The sequence below is a fragment of the Tenrec ecaudatus genome, chromosome 6 (genome assembly GCF_050624435.1).
Source record: "Tenrec ecaudatus isolate mTenEca1 chromosome 6, mTenEca1.hap1, whole genome shotgun sequence".
NCBI lineage: Eukaryota > Metazoa > Chordata > Mammalia > Afrosoricida > Tenrecidae > Tenrec > Tenrec ecaudatus.
In genome coordinates this window covers 31,406,651-31,432,806 of record NC_134535.1, presented here as the reverse complement: position 1 = coordinate 31,432,806, position 26,156 = coordinate 31,406,651, and the positions used below count along the sequence as shown (strand labels likewise).

At 42.2% G+C, this 26,156-nt stretch overlaps 1 protein-coding gene across 2 annotated transcripts in view; it reads right to left on the bottom strand.

Moving 5' to 3' along the window:
* The window catches only part of NTN4 (netrin 4), a 135,414-nt gene that overhangs the window by 38,153 nt on the left and 71,105 nt on the right, over window positions 1–26,156 (bottom strand). For both annotated transcript variants that reach the window (XM_075551151.1, XM_075551152.1), the window contains exons 4-5: window positions 3,774–3,900; window positions 1,536–1,724 (exon numbers count right to left, since the gene is read on the bottom strand). In XM_075551151.1, coding sequence (XP_075407266.1) covers window positions 1,536–1,724; window positions 3,774–3,900 — 316 coding nt within the window. The remainder of the gene's footprint in view (window positions 1–1,535; window positions 1,725–3,773; window positions 3,901–26,156) is intronic.

The window sequence follows — 26,156 nt, the reverse complement described above, 5'->3', positions numbered from 1 at the left end:
TGTTCTCAAGGGCTTCCTTAGAATATTGTGCTAAACACCCTGCATAGTTTATCGTATACAGTCCTCAGTAAGACCCGGCAAACAGGTATTTTATGTATAAAGCAATTACATCCGAAGAGTCAGCAGCTGGCACAGGGTCCCCATGACAGTGGATGGCAGTGAGAGCATCCAGTCGAGATCTGCTGAGAGCCCGTACAACGGAAGTCTGTGCACACAGGCCAGGAGCCAGAGAGGCTTCTCTCAGAAAAGCAGTGCGACACCACTCTGAAGTCTGAGAGAACGGGCTGGGACAAGCAAGCTCCCTGAGACGTCATGTTGCTATCTCATACGCCCGATGTTAAAAGCAAGTATTCTTCAAGTGCAAAATAATTGTTCCTTCAAGTTAAAATAACCCCGCGGTTTTAAATGATGATTTCCCAGTGTAGTGCTCCCTTCCTGTCTCTGTTCTTGAGCTGGGACATGGAGTCCTTGGTGGGGAAAGGAAGGGCATGATCATCCATCTCCATTAGCCGTCGTGAGTGGTTTCTGTTGGCCAATCATTTCTGAGTTGACAGACGAGCGAACCGTCCACATTTGGTCACTGACTTGAGCTCTGAATGCTCCTTTCAGATTTATCTGCTTCTGATTGTGTCACGTGAATTGGATCGTTCATTTAAGATTCTGGACTCTTTTCAAATCAAGGGTTGAATGTTTTGGGAGAAGGGACATTACCGTCATGTTCTTATTAGCTTATGAAACGGGCATGTCAGAGCAGTGTTAACAAATGTGACAGAGTAATAAATTCCAAATCTGTGGTTTTTCAGGTCGAGATGAAAGGTAAAATGGTGTAAATACAGGTGTCCACTCCTATTTTATTAGCAGAGTCCCCTGTAACTCCTGGTGACCCTGTAGGAAAGGGCAGGCCTGCCCCTGTGGGTTTCCAACGTTGCAACCATTTCTAGGAGTAGAAAGCCTCGTCTTTCTCCTTCAAAGTGGCTGGTGAATTCGAACACCTGGCCTTGTTGTTGGGTTACTCTACCTATATATTAGCAACACTTACAGGTATCACATAGTATCACCAAGCGTTGGACCGTGATCTGCATGGTCTGCAGTTCAAAACCACCAGCAACTCTGCAGGAGGACGATCGGACTTTCTACTCCTGTAAACAGCCAGTTTCGCAAACCCACCGGGGAGACTGCGTTTACATACACCATGTATTAGGGTACACTCTCCATCTATACGTGCCTTCAGTAACCATAAATACAGCTCCCTTTCATCGTGGTTTTCAGATATGTTTCGTTAGTCCCCCTGTTTTAAAGAATTTGGTGTGACAGGAAACTATTTTAGTTCACAGGGAGTGCGAGAGACTTGCCTTAGGGCTGCTGTCCTGTTCCCACCCGACAGGTGGAAAATTCTTGCCCCTCATCAATGAAAAACAACCCCCAGAAGCGACGTCTGGGAGGTTGAGCCCACCCTCCTTTAGGCCAACTAAAAGGCGGATGGAGAGATCCATCTCTTTTATGGAGACCCCCACTTCTGTCCAGTCGCCACTCACGTTTGCAAGCGTCGGGGGCGGAGAAGGGTCTCTGGGGGTCCCGGTAGAAGCCTGGCTGGCAGCGCTGGCAGTGCCGACCTTCGGTGTGGTGCCGACAGTCGTCGCAGACGCCGCCGCTACGGTTCCCGGAGGCCGCCCACACGTCCACGTCAAAGTGGCACGAGTCCGCATGCCCGTTGCACCTGCAGGCTGGGAAGAGGGAGACCAGGGGAGGAAGACGGTTTAAAAGCATCAAACGACCGAACGCGCCCGTAGTCCGGCGGTTAGAAGCGGGTGACGCCGGCGCCTCTTGGTATGGGATTTAGTCTTCGCCTGTCTTTTGCAGGGTGGCCACGCTCCCCGCACAGGACTCAACCCACTGGGCAAAAGAGCTACCTGAGAACCCCGGAGGGGAGCCTTCCTGCTCTCACTTCCTCAGTTTCCCTTGGCAGCCTTTTTAGTTTCTTGTGGGGACTTTAAAGATTCCTTTATACACTGGTCATTGACAACAACATATTTTTTGGATAGGCCTGAAATTGAAGAAAAGGTGGACTTATTGCGGAGAGCTCTAGGCGTGGCTCGCAGGCTCTTTTGTCTTGGATGGATTACACGTGACCATTTCCCTGCCGCTACTTCGCCAGGGCCACCATCGTCACTGTGGGTCACCCGACGTGGTCGGGCAGTCTTTGCAGTGGCAGTGGTGCACCCACGGGCCCGGAATGGTGCTCACTGAGGAGCCTGGAAGAAACTTCTGGTTGACAAAGGGGCGAAGAACTCCGCAGGGGCGACGGTGCCTTTCACAGTGTTGCTCAACTATTGTCCTGGTGAGTCTGAGGACATCTCCTGTGGAAGTTTCTATTTTCTTCCTAAAAAAACTAGTACTGCGCCTACGGGAGGCTCTTTGGGAATTCTTTCGCCAGATGATTAGTCACTAACGCCCAATGACAAGTTTCTGTGCGTCTCCATGTAGTCAGTTACCCAGCTGGCTCCTGTGGAAAGAGCCAGAATGGCACTCTAGGAATTCAGGAGAAATTCTTTAGATTCTCTTGATGGGTGATTTAGATTAAGAATCCCGAGTTTTTCATGAAGGTCAACTGAACTTGACCATGTTTGTGCTGTTGTTTCTCATTGTTTCCTTGACATGTTATGATATCTTGTGTAGGTTTGTGATATTTAAAAAGTCAGATTGTAAGATAATTTAAGATTTATGCTTAAAGGAAATCCTTTACATTTCCCAGAAGCAAAAATAAATCTGTTGCAATCCCCTGTTATGTAAGGGAAGACACTTCTACAGTTTTCCCCACAGGAAAAACTCGGAGGCCCCTCGACAATTCTGACTGATGGTAACCCCATGTGTAGGCCAGAGAAGGACTGGGCTCCGGGGGTGGGGGAGGACTCACTGACTGGATTCTCACCAGCAGACCAGCCAGGCTCTCCTCCAAGGTATCCATGAACAGAATTAACCTCCAGCATTTCAGCTAGCAGCCACGTAGGCTTGCAATTTGCATCACCCCAAGACTCCTTACCTTAAATGCGTGCAAAATGAAGGTGGTAGTGAGTGTCAACATCGTTCTAGGCCTGTGTGCTGCTCTGAACATGTCGAATTGCATGTTTTACTCCCCACCGAATGTCCGACCTCAAGGCCCAGGTCAGTCTTGGCCATGAAGTCTAAGGGTGCTGCATCTCAAGGATCACAAGTGGAAAGCACCATAGACAGAAGAAGGCCTTCTGGCCACTTGGGAAACACGCCAAATTTGGAGTCAGATGAGTTGGTATTCAGTACTGCCTCTACCCGTTACTAACAGTGGCAGAGGGCACTTCATTTTTCTGAGCCTCAATTTCCTGATGTCTTAGAAGGGGATTAGCACCACCTACTTTTCTGGGCTGTTTTGAGAAGTGAATTCAAGAGAGCTTTCCGATGGTTGGAATTTGACACCTGAGCTGTGAGGATAACGGTGCACCGTAGCCCTCAGTTGCTCTGGTGGCTCGTCATGTTTGTGGGATGCCAAGTTCTCCAGGTGGGTGCTTATGTCCCACAGAGTATCCAAGCAAACAGGCAACACCTTCTTGGCAAAACAGTCCCCCTGGCAACCTGGCAAGCCATTGGAAGTCCCAGTGGGGAGTGACATGGGCTGAGCTCGTGTAGGTTGCAGTTGCCAGGCACCACCACTTTATGTTGTGCTTCTAGAGACAACAAGGCATCCATAGCAGACACGTTTCCAAAAGAAGGCATTTGAGTACTATGGACTTGGTACTTACGTCTGCACTCTTTGGGAGCCCCTGTTTTGCCATCAGCTGACTCCCAGGGGCGGTCATTGTACAATGGTGCGCAGTGTTGGCAGTGGGTGCCCGCGGTGTTGTGCTTACACATACACTTCCCATGGACCTACAAACAAAAACAATGATGATCTATGAGCGCAAGTCATGCCAGGGAAGAGTGTTCTTGCAACAATATTATACCACTGGTTAGCTTTAGCGGGAAGACCATAATTATTCCCTTTTCTGAAGAAGTCAGCAATCAAGATGAGTGTTTCATTCTTAATTTGTCTTATACTTAGTTACAAAGATTAAGTAACGAATTTTCTTGGCTTAGGATAAGTAACCCAAATAAGAAATCCTGAGGTACTGGCTAGATGTTCATTTAAATGCTTAATGCCTTTAAACTTTTAACATTCTTCACACAATAATAATAGATCTTTACTTTAGAAAATTTAGAAATCTGTAATATCACAAATGAATATGCTGATCGACCTATGGGGTACATAGTTTCAATACTTTCAATACATAATTCTATTTTAACTCTTTCTACATTATCTGTTCAGAATGTATTTCCATTTTATGAAATATTCTTGTTGATTACACATTTTAATGGGTCTGTCATATTAAGTATAATTTATTTGATCAGTTATCTACATTTGGCTGTTTAGGCTTTTTAATATTTTTACATATTATTTTCAATATTATCACAAGTATCCTGGTAGCTAACAATTTTTATATTCTTGGGATGTGTTTTCTAGATGTAAAGTGGAAGGAAGGACCAATATATATATACACATATATTTCAGGATTTGAAAACATTTTTCATATTGACTAGGCATTTTCTCATGACCCCCACAGTTCAGAGTCCTTGAGAGTTTATTAAAATGTAGATAACTGATCAAATAAATTATACTTAATATGAGAAACCATGAAAATGTGTAATCAACAAGAATACTTCATAAAATGAAGGATTATATCAGTAGGCTTCTTAGTGATCCTAGAGTTTTATATGAGATTTAAAAACTTTTTTGATATTGTTCCACCAAAAATCTATAAATCCGAATATCTTGAATCATCTGGAATACCTCCTAATAACTAAGAATTGCCACGAGTTCCAGCACTAAAATGTATCTATTCACAAATGAGGCCATGACTGACTGTACAGATGAGAACTTTGCAGAAGAGCTCAGAATGGGACTCACAGTATATTCTTACAGATCTAAGAACCGCTGCGTTTCTTGGGAAGCAGTGTGAAAGGTAACTCAACATCAAGGGATATCAACTAGCCCATGAAAAGGAGCACCGGTGGTGCAGTGGTTAGGAGCTTGGCTGCTCACCAATAGGTTGGTGGCTTGAGCCCACCAACTACTTTGAGAAAGAAGATAGAGTAGTATGTCTAAAAATTAAAGCCTTGGACAATCTTTCGGGCAGTTCTGCTCAGAGCTAGAGGGACTACATGTCAGAACTGACTGGATAGCAATGGGTTTGGTAGCTCAATGACCAAATGCTACATTGCTAGCAGAAAGGTCTATAGTTCGACCCCCACCAGCGGTTTCTTGGGTGAAAAGGACCAGAAATCTATTACCATAATATTTCAACCTAGGAGATCCTATGGAATAGTTCTACTTGGCTACAGTGGCTCACTATGGGTGGGAATTAACTTGAATGTACAAAACAACAGTCAGCAAATATTTGATGACTATCTACATGGGAGAGTCACTCTGCCAGGCATAGTTTGATACGCAAACTTCAGTATATGTGGTAGTTATATAATTTTGTGTCAGCTTGAAGATATAGAAGTGGCAATAGGAGGCTCAATGGACAATGTTTATGCCAATGCATCTTGAATATTTTTACTATAATAAAAAAGGAACAACTTAAAAGAACAATTATTCTGCAACCAAAAGCAAAATGAGTCCTTAAAGTAGAGCTCAACAAACTTGGGAAGAGCCATGCTTTTTCATTGATTAGGTCCCTTGACCTAAGATACCTTCTGTATGCATTGTTCCATCTTACCCAATGTTTCAACAAGCTGATGAAATTGGAGGCAGCTGGCAAGAAATTGGAGGCAGCTACTTAGTCAACTGACTGGAAAAGATGCATCTTTGTACCCATTCCAAAGACCCAACAGAATGCCCAAATTATAAAGTCAAATCATTGATATCACATGCAAGTGAAAGTTTGCTGAAGATCATCCAACAATTGCTGCAGCTGTACAGAGAGCTGCCCGAGGTTCAGGTCAGATTCAGAAGAGGATGTGGAACAAGAGACATCATTGGTGCCATCAGATGGATCTCGACTGAAGCCGAGAATACCAGAAAGCCATTTCCTTGTGCTTTCTTGACTATGCCAAGGCAGTTGACTGCGTGGATCATAACAAATTATGAGCAGCCTTGAGAAGAATGGGAATTCTTGAACACTTAGTTGTGCTTATGTGGAACCTGTACGTGGATCAAGAGGCAGTTAAGTGTGCAGAACAAAGCACACGGGGTGGTTTAAAATCAGGAAAGGTGTGTGCCAGGGTTGTATCCTCTCACCTTTCTTACTCAACCTGTTTGCTGAGCAAATGCTCAGAGACGCTGGCTTATATGAAGAAGAATGTGACCTCAGGATTGGAGGAAGGCTTATTGACAACCTACAAAATGCAGGTGACACACCTTGCTTGCTGAAAATGAGGAGGACTAGAAGCCCTTGCTGATGAAGATCAAGGACTGCAGCCTTTGGTATGGATGACAACTGAGTATAAAGAAGACCAAGATCCTCACAATTGGATCAATAGGTAACATCAGGCTAAACGGAGAAAAGAGTAAAGTTATAAAGGATTTCATCTTTCTTGGCTCCACAATCAGTGCTCTTAGAAGCAGCAGGCAAGAGATCAAAAGTTGCATTGGACGGGGTAAACCTGCTGCACAAGACCTCTTTAGAATGTTGAAAAGCAAGGATATTCCTTTGAGGACTAAGGTGTGCCTGACCCAAGTTGTGGTGTTTTCAGTCATCTTCTAGGCATGTGAAAGTTGGACGCTGAACAAGGAAGACAAAAGAAAAATTGATGTATTTGAATTGTGGTGCTGGCGAAGAATATTGACTGCCAACATTGGACAGCCAGAAGAACAAACACCCGTCTGAAGAGGTATGGCCAGAACGCTCCTTGGAAGCAACATGGGGAGACTTTGCTTTAAGCACTTTGGACATGTCCAAAAGAGAGGGCATCATGCTTGGTAAAGCAGAGGGGCAGAGAGAAGGAGGCAGTCCCTCAAGGAAATGGACTGACCCGGGGGCTGCAACGAGGTGCGCAAGCATAGGAGCAACCGTGAGGATGGTACATGTCCAGGTGGTGTTTTTTTCTGTTGTGCGTAGGTGTGCTGTGTGTCGGAAGGGGTTGGGTGGCACTTAACAACAACTTCTGTGGAAGTCATTACAAAAAGTGTCAGTGAGTCTAAAGTAAATATCGTCCAGGCGTGGTCATTAAATGCTACCTGTACGGAATTTTCAAGTGTTAGCTTTGAGGTTATGTCTTGAAGGCTGCATGAGATTTCATTTAAGAGCAAAGGAAATATGATAAGAACCCAAAAGCGATCGGAGTAGGTGAGATGCATCTCGTGGACCTTACGTACCAGTTTGGGAATTTATCCTGTAGGCACTGAAGATCCATTGAACAATTTTGAGCAAGGGCATGATTGGAAGCATACTAAAATATACTTTGTTTCCATTCCTTTAAAATGCTTTCTTTCTGCTCACGCCCATTTTCCTTCTCCCTTTTCCACCATTCTTTTATTTGAATAGTCAATTTATGTATACCAACAGCCAGTGGCACCACATGCATGGGCCAATAATCAGAATTTTAAAGGGCTGTTGATTCTCATTGATTGCCTTTTTGCATTTTTCCTACTTTCAAATAATACCTACTACTACATAAATCATTGCCAAAAGTATATAGTTTTATGTATACTTTTAAATTAACATTGCTATGAACACATACTCCAGAAAGATAGGTGCTGCAAAATATTGTTAGTTTTCTTCGAAGGAACACACTTATTTTGTCCAGTTAGGGCTTGGAATGCCCCAGGCCTATATGTAATCTCACTCAACTGATAGGTTAGTCCTGGTCCATAAATTTCAGGCTTCAGGAGGCCAAAGACATTTAGGGTAACCTCATCAAACATTCACATGTCTCACAAGATAATGCAGACAGGTCAACTCCGTCCCAAGGAAGGATTTCGGCGCATTCCCCTATTTCCACATGCTGAGGATTTAGATGAACCTCCCAGGGTCTGAAAGATGCCAGCCCAGCAAATTTTTCTGTGCAGAGAAAAAGTCAAGGAGCTGTCATTTTCAGAATTACCAAAAATCGTTGTCAATTATTACCCAGACCATTTGAAACAAGAAATCCTTCCTCAGCGACACAACGATTGCTGTTCAAGCTTGAAGGATCACCCACTATTTGATGCTCGTGAAAAATGTGCAACTCAAACTAGGTCTCCATTGGGGAGGATAAGGAGACTCTAGGAGCAAGTTCAACACAGCTCTTATTTGGTACACAAACGTGAACCAGATAAAGAGCATAAAACGTGATCCCGTATTGAAGGCTGCTTTGAAGAAGGTCGGGACCTTCTATTTACTTGGGGAAAGATAAATCTATCTTAACAATAAAGCTACCACTCTGAATGACCTGGGCATTTTCATTAACTTCTCTTTTCTACCAGTGCTTTCCTCTGTTGATATCCAGTTTTCCTACCCATCTCTCATTAAGTTTATTTGGCACTAACATTAACCTACTGACGAGTCATTTTCTGCATATTTATCTTACAGGGAGGGACTCATAAACTTGGAGTCAGCATTTGAGGAATCCCTGGAACAGCATGTTTATTATAGCCTGTACTGTTGTGACAAATATATAGATCAGCGAAATAGATGCGGAAGAAAAATGTCATGTCTTTGTATATGGAACTCTGTGGCTGTGTGCCATTGAGTGGATGCCAACTCATCGAGACCCGATAGGACCGAGGTTGTAATTTCTATGGAGGAGCCCTGGTGGCAGAGTAGTTACACATTGGGCTGAAAACTGCGAGGTCAGCAGTTCCAAACCACCAGCTGATCCCAGAGAGAAAGATGAGGCATTCTACTCCGTTTCTGAGTTAAAGTTTATTGTGCCAACCTGGCTGATAAACACATGTGGGGTTAATTGAAGGGCAAAGGGATAAATGGCTCAGTGAGCCTTGCCCTTTTAGTTCTCGGGTCTTTTGCTCTCTGACGGTCAGACCAGGGTGAACTTGCCTTAGCCAGACCTCTGCTTCAGCTGGCAAGGCTCATTTCCTCCAAGACATCCCCAAGGAGAAGACACATGGACCTACCCCAGTGCAGCCCTGGGTGCTGGAGCAGCCGTGTGGAGACCCCTGCCAGTGCTGAGATGCTTACATGTTCACTGACTTGGCTTTCCTCCTGCAGTCGGCATCAATGAGTGTGTTTTGTGAGATGGAGGAGGACTTTGTGGATTGGTGTTGGACATATGGGCTAATGTTGGACTTGTGGGCTTGGGCAGCACTGGGTTGGGATGTTTTCTTGATGTGCCCTTAACCTTTATATAAAACTCTCTCTTATACATGCGTTTCTGTGGATTTGTTTCTCTAATGTACCCAGACTACACAATTTCCATAAAGAGTTACAGTCTTCGAAATTCACAAGGGTTGTTCAACCTTATGAGTTGGCATTGACTCAATGGCAGTGAGGTGAGTTGTGCGTTTCGGAATCTTTATGGAAGCAAGTCACCAGGTCTTTTCTTCTGAGGAGCAGCTAGTGGGTTCGAATTGCTGGCTTTGACGGTTAGCATGAACGTTTAACCATTGTGCTGCTAGGACTTATTATTTGCAACTATTGACAGAATTCATGTGGGGGACAAGAATGAGGAAATGATTATCTTTCTGATTCATCACTGGAAGATATGGAAGTCTTGCCTTAAGGAAGAAAAAAAAAAAAGCATGCTACAACCATGGGGCTGAGGGAATTTTCCATGGCAGGTAGTTGTGAGAATCTTGTTATTGACACTACCAAACACGTGGGTTAGACAGTCCCTTATGGTGATGTTGAAGCATATTTAAACATGACATGGAAGATCAGTGTCAACAATTTTGAATGTCTTTCTTATCTTATGGTTCTATGATTTTAGGCCTGATTCTTTGTATTGTGAATACTGCTGAGTTGTAGGAAACTATGAATGATCATTTCTGAACTAAGGAAACCCAAATGCTACATAGCTTGGTCTTCTTGCTACCCTAGAAATGAACGATCTGGACACCAATCAAGAGAGAATGCGGATAAAAAGCTTTTGCTGTTGTTGCAGTCACTACCTGAACAGTAAACAGGCATTAATGCATCTTTGAGATGGACTTTCCTTTGTTGATATTGGCTCATGAATTCGATTCTTTCGTATTGCTCTCCTGCTGTTTTCTCTCTTCCCTCCTGCATTTCCCCGCTAGAAGGGAGAGTGTTCTAGGTCCTGTCTTCCATGAAGGATGGACTCCATCGCTTACTGATGCTCACTGCAGACAATCATCAGGTGGGGCTACCAAAGCAGAAAGCAATCCGGTCAATGCATTCGAGGGCTTCTTTCACACAATTCGTCTAGGAGAGTCTGGAAAAATTTCCTGCCAAATTGCTCCCCAAGAAAGACGGAAACAGAGATGGTTTGACTGTCTTCTTGTTCCTTTCCTTTAAAAATTTATAATGAAAGTGAGTGTGTGACGGGAGGAATTTTTTACTACTAAATATTTAGAAATATTTGGATTTTGTTGAGTTATTTTCTTATGCTATCATGCCATTATTGTTTATCTATACATGGTTTTATTTGAAAGTATACTGTAAAGTATGAGAATAAAACCGTATGTAGATAAACAATAATGGCATGATCACATACTAACCACGATCGAGTAGATTCCAAACCATAGCAACCCTACAGGACAAGGGTAGACCTGCCTCTGTGAGTTTCTGAGACTGAAACTCTTTACAGGAGTAGAAAACCTTGTCTTTCTTCCAAGGAGTAGCTGGTGGTTTCAAACCGCTGACCTTGGGTTTAACAGCTGACTGCATACCCATATGCCACCAGGGCTCCTTAAGGTCACAAAAGCACAAGAAAATATTTCAATTACTGTAATCTAAGAAGTTATAAATACTTAGTTGTAAAACAAACCTTTGTTTTCACTACCTTCCCAGTACAATTTTGAATTTCGGTAAAAACGAGTATTCTTTCATTGCATCATTGGAACTTTAAAAAATGCCAGTAAAAGAGGATCCAGACAGCGGCTTTTCGATGAACCAAAGAACTGCCCACTTAAAGGCAGCTGCAGCGATTCCCATGCCACCATTTATCTATGCCAAATGATCTAGAAAGTGGAACAAGGCTAGGCAGCAATGTAGGCAAACCGTGAAGGCCCAAACGGATTAATTTCTAAGCAGAGAGTAAGTCCCTTTTAGAGAACAGGATTAGCTCCCGAAAGAATGAACTTCTTATGTATGAAAAGAGACAAATTAAAAAACAAACAAACAACCAATGGGCTAGCCTGTTAGAACCTGCTCCAGCTTACGCGGGACAAAAGCAGGCAAAACAACATAGCCGCTGAATAGAAAGCTCTGTGGGGGAAACATGTCATTTCATTAAGGAATAAAATATGCCTTTTCAGCCCATTAAAGATTTGAGCTTTTCCCTCTAACGGAAGGGGCGAGAGCTCTGGGGTCATCTGACGCGTAACAATTGAATTTAGTGGGAAGGGGCTGGAAACATCTTGTGAGCGGGAGGAAAACAGACTGAAGGCTGAATATTCGAAACCCTTGCCCAATGACGGGGAACCCTGGCATCCTAGTAGTTACGCGCTGGATTGCTTAACTGCTAGATCAGCAGTTTGAAACCACCAGCCACTCCACAGGCGAAAGAGGAGGCTTTCTACTCCTGTAGAGCCACCGCCTCGGAAACCGACAGGGGCAGTTCTGCCCTGTCCCACAGGGTCGCTGTGAGTGAGAATGGGCTCGATGGCAGCTAAGGTTTCTTTAGTTTTCCTAATAGCATTTAATGCCAAGCCCATCAAGCATCCAAAAGTTCAAAATGTGTTTTCAGAACACCCGAGAAGACAGCTTTTAGGAGAGCTCACGGACATTGACCTAAGCAAAGGTATAGGGCAGAAGCAATTATGATAACAGGCATGAGCTCTGGCTAGTATGCAGAAACTTCTCTCCTTCCAGCTCCCTTGTTGCTTCCTGGAGAGACTCATTCGTTTGGTGCTTTATGTTCAGGATCTGGCTATCAAAAACTCACTCATTCTTAAGTGGACAAATCCTTACATTATTAGCAACATGTATTTCAGCGGGATTATAACGATCCCAGGAGTGTTTCCTAGAGGAGGAGCCATAAAAGATAATACCTTAAGGAAAAAGGGAAGCAGCCACAGATGCACTTTGCCTACTTCACTGGTTCGTCAAGGATCTGTTCTGGATGACAGCCCTGGAAAACCATGAATGGAGCCAATGCACACAGTGCATTCAGCCTGCTGGAGGGTAAGCACGTGATCATCTGTCTGTCTCCACTAGATTTTCCATTCTTACTAGGGAGAAACAGTTGTTTAAGTATCTTTCAACCTTGGCGATTGGCCTATAATAGGCGTTCAGTAGATATTTGTCAAATTTGGCATTCAGCTAATAGATTCGAGAGCTTAAGTGATTAAGTGTAGTTTCATTTTAAAAAAACTTTTCACGAAAGCCCGAGTGCTAATGATGCATTTGAAGGGGCCACAGGATGCTTTCCAGTACTGTTCACAAATCAGGATTTTGGATACAATACAACTGAAAGGCATTCTGCTTCATCCACAGTACTTCCAACAAGAGGTATCCTGGCCCACATAGTTGTCACTTACAGTTGTCCCAGAAGTTAGCCCAAGGAATATGGGCCAGTCATGAGGGAAATAGATAGAATGCGGATGCTAGGGCTAGCTGTTAGTTGCTGTTGAGTCAGTTCTGACTTATGGTAGCCGTACATGCAATGGTCCCTGGTGTGTTTGAGTGCCTTGTTGCAGTCATGTCAACCCGTCTCTCTGAGACTTTCCCTAAGTCCTCTACTTTACCAGACACGGCACCTTTTTCCTGACCTTGGTCTTCCCGGATACTATGCCCAAAGGAAGTAGAGCAGAAGCCTTGCCATCCTTGCTTCTAAGGAATATTCTGGCTGTATGAAGAGAAGTCAAAAAGTCTTGCTAATAGCATCACATGCCCAGCTTCATTCCAAAACAAAAACATCCCTCTGTGATCAGAGAATGTCTGCCGACAAGTTCTCACAGTAATCTTAATCTCATTCTTGGGAGAAAAATCACAGTCACTGAGTCAATACTGACACATAGCTACCCTGTAGCACTGCCCCGGTAGGTTTCTGAGATTGTCACTGTCCACGGAAGAAGAACGCCTCCTGATGCACCCACAGAGAGGTGAGTGGCTTCCAATGGCAGACCTTGACGTTAGCAGCACAGCCCATGCACCACTATGCCACCAGAGCACCCCAGTCTCATTGAACACGCAAACCAAACGCACTGCCCCAGAGCGCATGCGATACACTGCAAGCCTATAGGACGGAGAGGAAGTGCCCCTGTGAGTTTGCACGACTGCAACTCTTTATGGGCGTCAGAAGCCACGTCTTTCTTCTCCGAGTGGCTGGTGGATTTGAACCTCTGTCCTTGCAATTAGCAGTCCAATGCACAACCACTACACCTATTACTCTCACTTGGGTTTCTTAAAAAGAGAGTCCAACTGAAAACTTGGCTTCAGAGGGGATTTCCTGGCCAGTTAAATTTTAGGCAGAGAGGTCAACTCAGAAAGTTCTCGTTTGGGTGACTCAAGAGGGATTACTGGTCAGATAGAGATTTCGGTAATGTCCGGGACTATGGCCCTTAGTCTCCTTTCCTGAACTGGAACTAACGCTTATGGCTCCATTTTCAGCCAAACAATAAAAACTTGCTGCCATTGAGCCAATTCTGACTCCAAGAGTCCCTATAAGACAGAGTAGAGCTGCCCCTCTGGGTTTCTGAGACAGCTACTCTTTAAAGGAGTAGAAAACCTCATCTTTCTCCCATGGAGTGACTGGTGGTTTTGAACTCTCAACCTTATGGTTAGCAGTTCAGCACCTAGCCACTACACCACCAGGGCTTCAAGAGAAACAATGGAAAAGTCTAAAACAGGAACACTAGTATACATTCCAGAATAATCAACCGTTTAAGATCACAGCATCAGCATTTGTCCAAGGACAAAGCACAGAAGGGCTCGGAAAGAAAGGGGAACAGAAATGGGAAACACAGGAGGGAAGTGGGATAAGTGACGTTACATTGCGGAGATCACAATCAATGACAAGGATCAAAATGTTTATGAATTGATTAATTGAAATCTGATCTGCTTCGTAAAGCTTGACCTTTACTTACAATAAAAATTATAGGGGGAAAAAAGGAAAGAAAATTGGGAAACTGCCTTGGTGAGAAAAAGGCCAGGAAAATTAGGCAGAGAAACCTCTTTGAGCATGATGCCGTCCCTGGTCATTCTTCGTGGCCCCCAGGACTTTCCTACCAACACGTCATTGGGACACTTTACCCATCTGCCCGAGAGCCAGGGTTTTGCCCCTTTGGACTTCGTTTTGCTGCTAAAATGCAAAGAACATTTCAAAGGAACACCGAGTCCCTGATGATGCCCCAACTTCCATTTGGCCATGCTATAAATGAAAGAAAACAGAATTCTTCAGGAAAGAATTGCATAGATCTGGATCTAGATACACTGCATTTGATAAATCTGCTGCACAAGACCTCTTTATAGTGTTGAAATGCAAGAATGTTACTTTGAGGAGTAAAGTGAACCTGACCCAACCCCTGGTATTTTCATTTGCCTCCTCTGCATGTGAAAGTTGGACACTGAATAAGGAAGGCCAAATAAGACTCGATGCATTTGAATTGTGGTGCTGGAGACGAATATTGAAAGGACCATGAACTTCTAGAAGGGAAAACATCTGTCTTGGAAGAAGTACAGCCAGAGGGCTCTTTAGAGGCAAGGATGGAGAGACTTCACCTTATATACCCTGGGTGTATTGTCAGGAGAGATCAGCCCCTGGAGAAGGACATCATGCTTGGTAAAGTGGAGGGGCAGCGAAAAAGAGGCAGTTCCTCAAGGAGATGAATCGGCACAGTGGCTGTAACAAGCGGCTCAAGCACAGGAACAATTGTGAGGATAGGGCAGGACAGGGCAGCTTGGAGATAGGTGGACTCAAGAGAAATGGCCTCAATTTCTTCTACCTAGTGTGAATAAATTCAGAGCATGTTAGAGAAAACTTCTAGATTCTCATTGGTTAGATGTAAAATCTCTGTGCTTGTGCATCAAACAGGCTGCTGCCTCCTAGGGGCATTTCTGGGCCACTTCAAGCACTATCAAGTCCTACTTATCAGAGACAGCACGGAATAAATTTACAAAGGAAGATGACTCCAGGAATGTAAATTAATTTCAATTACAGATTTGCTTTTCTTGGACAGCACCGTCTTGATGTTATTACTATACCTCTTAGGGATGGCGATGGTAGGATGAGAACTTGGCAGTCGGTTTTACTTTAGGTTATGAAGAACTCAGATTCACATTGCTGGCTCACTTCTATTTTTTCGTGTACAAACTTTTGTATGCCCCAAAGCTTTGGTTTCTATATCTAAATGACAGTTTATCTGTGCTATTGTGTACGCTGTTTAGCAGAAGACACCAGGAGTTGACGTGACAGTAAGAAACATGCACACCTCCCTGTATTCCCAAATACTATCAAATTAGGCACTTCAAATTATGGGTATTGATTTCGAGGTAGCTAAAATTTAGGGGTCAGCAAACCTTGGTTTTTTAGCAATACAACTACAAACAGAACCCAAATCAAGTTTTGTGGCTTATCTTGTAATGAACATCATGGTCCCTTTTGCAAAATTTGATACCTAGGTGTGATAGTTATGTTTCTTCTTCTTCTTCTTCTTCTTCTTCTTCTTCTTCTTCTTCTTCTTCTTCTTCTTCTTCTTCTTCTTCTTCTTCTTCTTCTTCTTCTTCTTCTTTTTTTTTTTTTTTTTGCCAACATGGCTCCCATAGGGACATGTGGGCAGAATTTAGCTTGTCAATAAGGTTGCAGCTTGATTGGAGGGTGACTGAGATGACTGACTCTCTTAGGTTAGTCTCTTCCTCTTTCTCCATGGTGATCAGTGCACTGCTTGAATTAACTGCTCTGCCTCAACCATGTGCTGCACTACCTGTGGGCTGAGCCAACCTGTGGATCCTGTTGCTGTGCCATGCATTGCTATGTCTTGAAAGTCCATCATGCTATGCTGCTGCTGTGCTACTGGCCTCTGTTATGCTTCAGGCATCTCCTCTCCCTGCTGTTGCTGCCCCACATTGTCAGGTCTGCTGCCTGCAGGCAGACGCTGTACCTGCCGCCAGCCATTTTGCTGTTTGCTTCCTTGACCTTGGACCAGCTGTGTGAGTAGGAAGGATCTTCATTATATGAACTGTCCTAAGAAAGTGAGTTGGACCGAGCCCTCTGTACTGCTGTGTGGACTAATTAGCTGTTGTATTCCTTCTTTCTATATTAACCTATCCTTTTATATTATGTAATCCTAAGGGTCCTGATTATGTTTCTTTATGGAATCCTGCCTAACCCACTAGCCAAAAAGTCTCAAAACAAAACAAAGTAAACCCCAAACTCCCCCTAAACCAACCATAAGCAGAAAGTGACAGAACTGCTTCAGGAAAGAGACAAGCACAAAATTGGTGTTTAAAATAAATGGCAATTAGCTTTTGAGTTTAACCTATTGCTAATTAAGAAACTTCACTTGAGAAGTCGAGTGACAATAATCCTCTTCCCCATGCTGTGCAACTGCCACCGTCATCCATGTCCCCATGTGTCAGTGTCCAAACAGAAACCAGGACCTCGAAGCAATAACACCATCATGTGGTGAGGCTTTTTGGATACATATCTTCACTAACACAAACACACACAGCCATGTGACAGGTGTTTTTAAAAACATTTCCATTGTTTTAACATACTACTGGTTAATAGCTGCTTTGGGGTAGGATTCTTTCTTACCCTTCAGAGTAATGATTTCTTAGAACATTCTCTTCCCATACTGACTGTCCTCCTTTGGTGGGACGAGGGATAGGGGCTACTTTAATTTATAACCTGAGACTTAAGAGGTTAACACATAGACTCCTTTAGAGAAACCACACTATCAGAATATTCTTAGTTTGCATCCTTGCCTAATAAAAAATTCATATTCCTGTTGTAAGGAAAAACATATTCAAGACTGAACTGCCACCCACCCCCCACAATGACTTAGTGCTCTGTTTAGCACACTCTTGCAGGCTATCTCTGCTTTTAGTTATCATTGAACTAGTTTATACCTCTGTAAGCTACAGATAATTAATTATGCAAATAACTCCTATCCATGGGAGTGCAATCTGGTTGTATCTGGTAGAATGCCATTGACCTTTTCTCTTTTTGTATCTATCCATTTTGCATCTATTTGTATGTTATGTGCTTTATAGCTCTTTGTAAATTCATGTTTGCATTTCTTATTTTCCTAGCTAGGTGTGGTTCTTTGAATTTTCCTTAAAATTGGTTGTAATGTCTTACTAATTCCCATTTACTAATGAAGTAAGCAAATTATCGACACATATTCATTTTATATCTGAGTTATGATTGTACTTTTACATTCTTATCCTTTAACCCTGCTATTTATTTTTAAATAGTTTTTGACATATAATTCACATATCATACAATTCAATAGTTCAGTTATATTAAGAAGACTTGTACAGTCATCACCACAATCAATTTAAACTCCCCTCCCCACTGCCACTCTCATGACCCCAATTTACTTACAAATGTGGTTAGACCAGAGTATGTACACTGGTACCAATAAGAGCTCTTGACATACAGAAACCAGGACAGATAAACTCCTTAGGACCAATAATGGGAGTAGCAATACCATGAAGGTAGGGGGAAGATGGGGGAAGAAGAGGGAGAACGGGGGAACTGATCACAACAATTGATGTACAATCCCCACCCCACCCCTGTCCAGGGGGACAAACAGCAGAAACATGGGTGAAGGGAGAGAGAAAACTGTGTAAAATAAAAAAATGAAAATAATTTATAAATTATCAAGGGATCAGGAGGGTAGGAGGGTGGGGGAGGGCAGGAAAAAAGAGGAGCTGATACCAAGGGCTCAAATAGAAAGAAAATGTTTTAGAAATGATGATGAATACATATGTACAAATGTGCTTGATACAACTGATGTATAGATCATTATAAGAGCTGTAAAAGCCAAAAATAAAATTATTATTAAAAAAACAAAATTTAAAACATTATATTCTTTCTTGTACTCATGGCTATTAGCTCCTCATTCCCCACCAACCTCCTCTGCCATATCCCTAAGACCCTTAATCCAGTTACTGTCTTTATAGATTTGCCTGTCTTGGATTTCATGATCATAAAAACTTGCAGAAAATAAACGATCAATAAAACTAACAAAGCAAAACAGAGAAAAATATCTCAGTACAAAAATTAAAATCTAGAACAAATTTTAAATGGGTCACAAGGTAGACCAAATGGTAAGGTGTTAAATTTTAACGTAACTGCATCTGGTGGTGTAGTAATTAGACACTGGGCTTCAATCTATGAGGTCTGCAGTTCGAAACCACCAGCCTCTTCTAGGGAGAAAGAGTCACAGTCTCAGGAATTCATAGAGGCAGTTCTACCCTGTCATAGAGGGTCACGGTGAGTCAGCATCTACTCATGGTAGTGAGAGTATCTGTAGTAATCCACTTTCCAATGCACTCTGCATAATAGCAAGTCTAGTCCCATCCCTGTCTATGGTCCCAAGGGATTTACTTCTGTGTATTTCTCCTTTGCTTTTTTTAAAAAAACTGGAACAAATTTAAAATGATACAATATGGAGCTCAAATAGTAAGATATTACATTTTGCCTAACTACATCAGCCATAATCGATTTTACAATGTTCTCTGTCTGATAACAGGTTATTCACATCCTTCAACTATGGTCAGAGGGGTTTACCAGATGCTTAATCTGTATGTGGAACCTGAAAATAGATTTTGGGCTTCCACTGTCATCCATAGATTCTGCAAACCAGTGTTCACAATTTAAGCTGCGATCTCATTGCCTCCTTCAGATTTGGATTTGATTATTTACAATCCTTGGATCACATAGGCTGGGGTGTTTCTTCTGTGTGGACTTAGTTGACGCCTCACTTAGATGGCTGCTTGTTGGAAGAAAAGCCTTTAAGATTCCAGATTTTTTTTCCCCTGAGAGTCAGGCACTGTCTAGTTTCTTTACTACACTTTGCTATAGCACCCATATCATCTTCATGACTGTGAGCACTAAGCAGGGTCATGTCATTAGGATGAATTGTTCTTAGATTGGAGCTAGAACTACCTTATAGACTTGTGTATAAACCGAGTTTTTCAGCACATTTTTAATGCTGTTTTTGTTCTAAAATTAGATGCCTTGTCTTATATTCAGGTCAGCTTATACTCAAGCATATACGGTAAGTGGGAACCAAAATCATGGATACATCTATGGTTTATATATGTCTCTGGTTCACCTTAGAGATATTATTGTCATTTTGCTAATACTGCTATTTCTTAGCCTCTACATGTTATTTAAAGGCTTTCTATCAAGTTTACTTAATGATTGACTTCTAAACATTGAATTTAAACATAGTTTATGTAACTCAATGGACTTTAGATATTCTACCTTTTCACAAGATGAATTTTAATAGCTTCCTCTTTTCCGTATCATTGGGCACTTCACCGACCTCTGGGGATAGTAATAAATATTTCTACCATGAAAATGCAAATCGCAGTGAACTGAAAATAGTAACGCCCCAGAGGCTTATGAAGATTACATTTAGAGAAGATCATCCTATTACCAATTTATAAGGATTTTATTACTATTACTTCATTACATAGACTTGTTTTGTATTTATTTTGTTTCTGATGGGATTTTGAAAATCACTTCAGACTACTGTCTTTTAAAAATGTGTTTCTAATAAGTATATTTATTTGAGCTAGGTTACATGCAGAATTTTGTTCAGATTTGTAAGCTTGCAATGACAATGAAATAAGATACTCTTTTAAAGACATTTATCTGAGTGTATCTAATACTTAAGTCCTTAAGAATATTAATTTGGCTTTCTTTTCTCCTCTAGAATAGCCAGCTTTTTCAGCTACATGATACAGAGCAAAAAATGGCCAACGAATATCACCATAATTTTTACTGCAGGTCTTGGTGACACTCTGAGTTTCTAATAATCCTATATATGAGGAACTGCCTCAATACTCAGCTATGAAATTTCAACTTTCTTCCAAGTCAGACAGCTACCTGGCCACTGTGTTATTGGGACAGGTGCTACCTCTGATTTCAGTTAAGACACGTGTGTTTACAATTCCAGTTTGCACTTGACTTTTTTTACACTTAAACTTTTCTGAAAACACTATACAACTCTACTGACAGAACAGGAAATAGAAGTCTCAAGAGAATTCTAAGATATTAGAAGCTATATCCTAGAACGTCCTTTTTTCCATCCCACCAAACCTAAAATAATTTGTATGATAGAATCTCTTTTGAGGACAAAGGGTATCATGTAATTTTTTATATCTTAGCATCTTCCTAATACTTATCACTTTAGAAAGAATTAGAAAAGTGGAAGTAACACTAGATAATTTGTGTAGTAAAAAGTGTTTGACTGCTAATCAAAAGGTTGGCACCTGGCTTGCACCCAGTGGCTTCACCAGGAGCCCTGGTGGTATGTGCTGGGTCCGATGCTGAGCTGCCAAACAAAAGGTCAGCAGTTCTAGGTTTTCTACTCCATTGAGGATTTGCAGCCTCAGAACCCCACAAGGGGCAACAGGATCAGTACGAACTGCCCCAATGGCAGTGCGTGGCTTTGCCAGAGACGTTGCAATCTGCTTCTGTAATGATTTCTGCCAAGAAAATCCATGGAACAGTGCGTTTGCTGGTAGCTGGAATAAAAACAAACAAATCCCCACCAACACAACTACGTACACAACTAGCAGACAAGAACCTGGGAAACTGAGCGAAGGTAAAGACTAATTTTGTAAGCAACTTATTTGCCAAGCGGTGAGGGTTTGATGAGAAAGAAGGAAGGAAGGTTTGGTAGGCTCTTGTTGGATGTCTTTTTGTATTTAGACAGGCTTCTGGAATTAGTTGGGGGCCATGTGAAATCCACCAGAGAAGCTGTGTGGGTGATTCTGAAGTCCTTCTCACCCCATTGACATTCACTTGCTCAATGTGCTCCCCTAGCTCCTAGTTATTTTAAAAGGAAAATTCCCTGTCACAGTCTACTTTGCATGCTCTTACAAAGCTGAAAACACAAACAAACCCCACCTTCAGTGGAGTGCACACTTCCCAGTTTTCCTTCTTCCCTGACAGCTCTGTGGGATGGGGACTCCGCATTTTACACCGCACGGCTGGTGTTGACTTGTTTACGATAAATGAGCTCCTGATTGTGGTACAAGATGCCAGACGCCAGGGCACGTTTCCCTCCACAGTCTTTGTTGTTGAGTTAATTTATTCAGAGGCTTCTTTTCATATTGCAAAATGGCTGGTTTCTAGGTGAAGCTTGTAAAACAGTGTCTTCCCGATTGAGTATGTGCATAGGAAAGGTCAAGGTGAAAACTTGTTGGGTTCTTAAAAAAAGGTTTGCTTGTGCTGGCAACTTTTAAATCCAAATACAGAGCCATTAAGAAGTCCGTGTTCTCCCTTGCAGAGGGGTAGCGGGGAGGAGATGAGTCACTCAGGGTCCAGTGTAACAATGATGAAACACACAACTTTCCTCTAGTTCTTAAATGCTTCCTCCCCACCCACTATCATGATCCCAATTCTACCTTACAAACCTAGTTAGACCAAAGGATGTACGCTGGTACAGATAGGAACTGGAAACACAGGGAGTCCAGGACAGATGAACCCCTCGGGACCAATGATGAGAGTGGCGATACCGGGAGGGAGGAGGGAAGTGGGGTAGAAAGGGGAAACCGTTTACAAGGATCTACATATAACCTCCCCTCTGGGGGATGGACAACAGAAAAGTGGTAAAGGGAGACGTTGGACAGTGTAAGATATGACAAAATAATATGTATAAATTATCAAGGGTTCATGAGGAGGGGGTGCGGGGTGGGAGGGGGAAGAAAAAGAAAAATGAGGAGCTGATTCCAAGAGCCCAAGAGGAAAGCAAATGTTTTGAGAATGATGAGGGCAACGAATATATACGTGTGCTTTTGAATTGTGATAAGTGATGTATGAGCCCCAATAAAATGATTTAAAAAAAGTCGATGTTCACCTGTATATGGCCAGGACTGACAGGCAGAGCCATGGAAACAATTGATTTTCTACAATACCCATCCATCCACAGCTTCTGCTGCTCAAAGCAGCATAAGGACTGGGATTGCAAAAAGAAACACACAAATTCTGGAAAATTCCTACACAATCATAGTTTTCTAAGCTACTGGATTTTTTAAAAAGTTGAGATAACCATTTGCATCATATAAAATCCATCGTTTTAGCCATTCTAAAGGGTATAATTCTGACTTCTATTCAAAATATTGCAGAACCATTGAGCCATTCTGACGCATGGTAACCCATGGGTTCTGGAATAGAGCGGAGCTCTGGACGGGTTTCTTGGCTGTCCTCTTGTGGGAGCTGACCACCAGGCCTTTCTTCCATTGAACTGCTGGGCGTGTTTGAACCACCAACCTCTCAATTAGCTAGCTGAGTGCAACATTTGTGCCACCCAGGGACAATAAACTCAGAGTTTATTTTGACTAAATAGCAAGATTGACATTTTACAGAATGAAGGGTTTAGAAGAAAAGAAACAAAATAGTTTTGAATAAATAAATTAAGTTCGAAAAATAGCACTACTTGTTAGTTGGGGGATAGCCGAGGGCCATTTACCTCTTAGTACTGTAAGATTTTGTTGTTCTGTTTTTTGAGTCCTGTACTTTATGTGTAGGAGTCCTGCTGGTGCAGTGGTTACTCACTGGACTGCTAACTGCAAGGCCAGCAGTTTGAAATCACAAGTGGCTCCTCAGGAGAAAAATGAGGCTTTCTACTCCTGTTAAGACTTATTATCTCAGAAACCCACAAGGGCAGTTCTACCCTGTCCTATAGGGTCACCATGAGTCAGAAATGACTCGATGGAGTGAGTTTATACTTTATGCAGATGGCTACATTGAGTAGGTGGTTATGAAAAGGATTTGTTATAAGATGTTTTGTGTTAGAGTAGATCTCGAAAGTATTAACATTTTATTTAAGCATGTATAACTGGGCTTTACCAGAATAATTCACCTCCTAAATTTGAACTTTTTAACCTTCATAATTGTCAATCATTTGAGATGTAAAAAACAGAGTGCAGGATCTTCCTTTTCTAGAAATCCACTGTATGGTAACAGATCCTTTATCCAAACTGTATCAACCCCACCATAATCTGAACCATCAGAAGATCTGTATGGTAGAATGGACTCAAAGGAGCCTGGTCCAGTAGTGGGTTAGACAGTGGACTGCTAACAGGAGAGAGATGAGGCTTTCTAGGCCCATAAATCCACAGAGACAGTTCTACTCTGTCCTACAGGGTAACTATGAGTTGGAATCAAAACAATAACAGTGAGTTCGGTGCTTGAGAGAAAAGATTCACAGATCTCTTGTGACATTATGTTTTTAGCAACTTCCTCATTAACAGTGTAGCGTTGTTTTTACTAACTGAAAAGTCCAGTAATTTATGGTTGAAGTACTAAGGGGTTTTTATATTAAAAGAAAAAGAGGAAACTCAAGATGGAAACAATATTTAGAATTAAAATTCAATAAAATTTCCCCCATTAAATGTTAAAAGAAATATTTCCATTATATATTTTCTGGTTAACGAAGACTGTTACATCGACCATGTTCCCCCAAATGCTTATGTCACCCGTACCCTGAAAAATACTTCCTGAAAAACAGCAGCAACATAAGAAAGGAGCTCATTATTTATTTATTCTTTGCCCTGTTTTTCAAAAGAGTGGAAAAGAAAAATTGAGAATAGTTATTCTCTGAAGAAATTTGACTCTAGATCAGAGGTGGAATAATCTGCTCAAATTTCCACTATTTGTGTGGTCGTAGCTACTCATATGGCATGTCCACAAGGACTTTCTCTCTTCTAACTCATGGCCTAAAAGTCCACTCTGACTCCCAGTGGCCCTCGTGGTCTAGACCTAGTGGCATAGGCCTGCTCCCAGAGGCTGTCAGTCTGTCCAGAAGCAGCCTGCCTCGACTCTTTGCTGCTGGGCTTCAGCCACCAGCCTTTCAACCCAACATTTTACACACCACAGTTCCTTCAAATGCCATGCAGACTAGCGCAGTTGGTAGAACATGAACCCGTAGTGTTGGGGTTGTGGGTTCTTTATGCTAGACTAGGCTAAATTATATTAGCTTTTATTTTATTGCTTTAATAAGACTGCAATAATCATCACAGTAAGGAGTCCTGGTGGTACAATTGGCTACACATTGGACCACTAACTCCTAAGGCCAGCAGTTCAAATCCACCACCCACTCCTTAGAAGAGAGATGAGGCTTTCTTTCTACTCCCCTAAAGATGCACAGCCTTAGAAACCCACAGGAGCAGTTATACTTTCCTATCGGGTTCTAATGAGTCAGAAACAACTCAGTAGCAGTGAATCTGGTTGTTTCTTTTAGTAATCATTTACAGTGATAACAAGACGTGCCTTACTCTGCCTGAAACACTCGGAGGAGTTATGAGGTTCCTCCTTAGCATTATGTGGAAAACGTGACACAAAGAGAATACATTTTGGAATTTGATACATGAGGGTCCTAATCCCTGTTCTCCATATAATGGGCAAGACATAGAGTCCCCCCAATCAAATGAGGATAATAATACCAGATAAATAATACCACGTATTTGAGGATTAAAGAGAGAAAATATACACATGTCAGACAGTGTAAGACATGACAAAATAATAATTTATAAATTATCAAGGATTCATGAGGGAGAGGAGGTGGGAAGGGGAGGGAAAAAATGAGAAGCTGATACCAAGGGCTCAAGTAGAAAGCAAATCTTTTGAAAATGATGATGGCAACAAATGTACGAATGTGCTTGACACAATGGATGGATGAAAGGATTGCGATAAGAGTTGTATGACCCCCCCCCCAATAAAGTGATTTAAAAAAATAAAAAGGATAAGTTTATTAATTTAATTAGCACTATTAGCTGAAAAGAGGCTCTTGATCTCAAAAAAACCTTTTGAACTTATTATATGTTAAACATTGTCAATGGTCCAGCATTTCCCCTTGAATAAACAGATAATTTAACAGACAGGGAAAACGGAGCATTTAAACGAATAATGGCATTAGAGTAAGAGTTGCTTTAAGATCAGGAAAGGTGTGTGTCAGGGTTGTATCTTTGTACCACACTTACTCAATGCTGAGCAAATAACCAGAGAAATGGAGGAGGAACGTGGCATCTGCATTGAAGGAAGGCTTCTTACCAACCTGTGACAGTCGGATCACCCAAGCTTGCTGGCTAAAAGGGAGGATACTTGAAGTGCTTGTTGATGAAGATCAAGGATTGCAGCCTTCAACATGGATTACGACTTGTGATAGGTAGGTTTATTGTGCCAACATGGCCAATGAACACATGTGGGAATAATTGAAGGGTGGAGAGATAAATGGCTCAGCGAGCCTCGCCTTTCTTATCTCTTGGTCTTTGATGATTGGACCAGTGTGCAGCTGCCTTAGCTTGTTCTCTGCCTCAATTTTCAAGCTACACTACCTGTGGGACATCTAACCCGTGGATTGTGCCACTGTAGTTTGAGGTTCCTTCAAGACCTGCTTCGCCACGCTCCTGGGGTATACATCGCTTGAGCTAGGGACAGTCCGACCCTGTCATCTGGCTGACTGTTGGTAACCTGCCTTGCTGTTTGCTGCCTGTGGCCAGATACCCTGAATTGCTCTGCAGAGGACTACCTGGCGGCCGTCAAGACTTGAAGGGCTGCCAGTGTCTCACAACTGTCTCATGGGAGTGAGTTGCACCAAGCCATTAGTACTGCTTTATAGATTAACTGTTTATTTCTTATGTTATCTATCTATCTAGACATATGTAAAATCATTAGTGTCCTGGTTTTGTTTCTCTAGAGAAACCTGTCTAACATATGCTTCAGTGTAAAGAAAACAAAAATCCTTACAACGAAACCAGTAGGTAATACCATGGCACATGGAGAAAAGTTTGAAGTGTCAACAATTTGTCTTGCTTGGATCCACAATCAATGTTCATGGA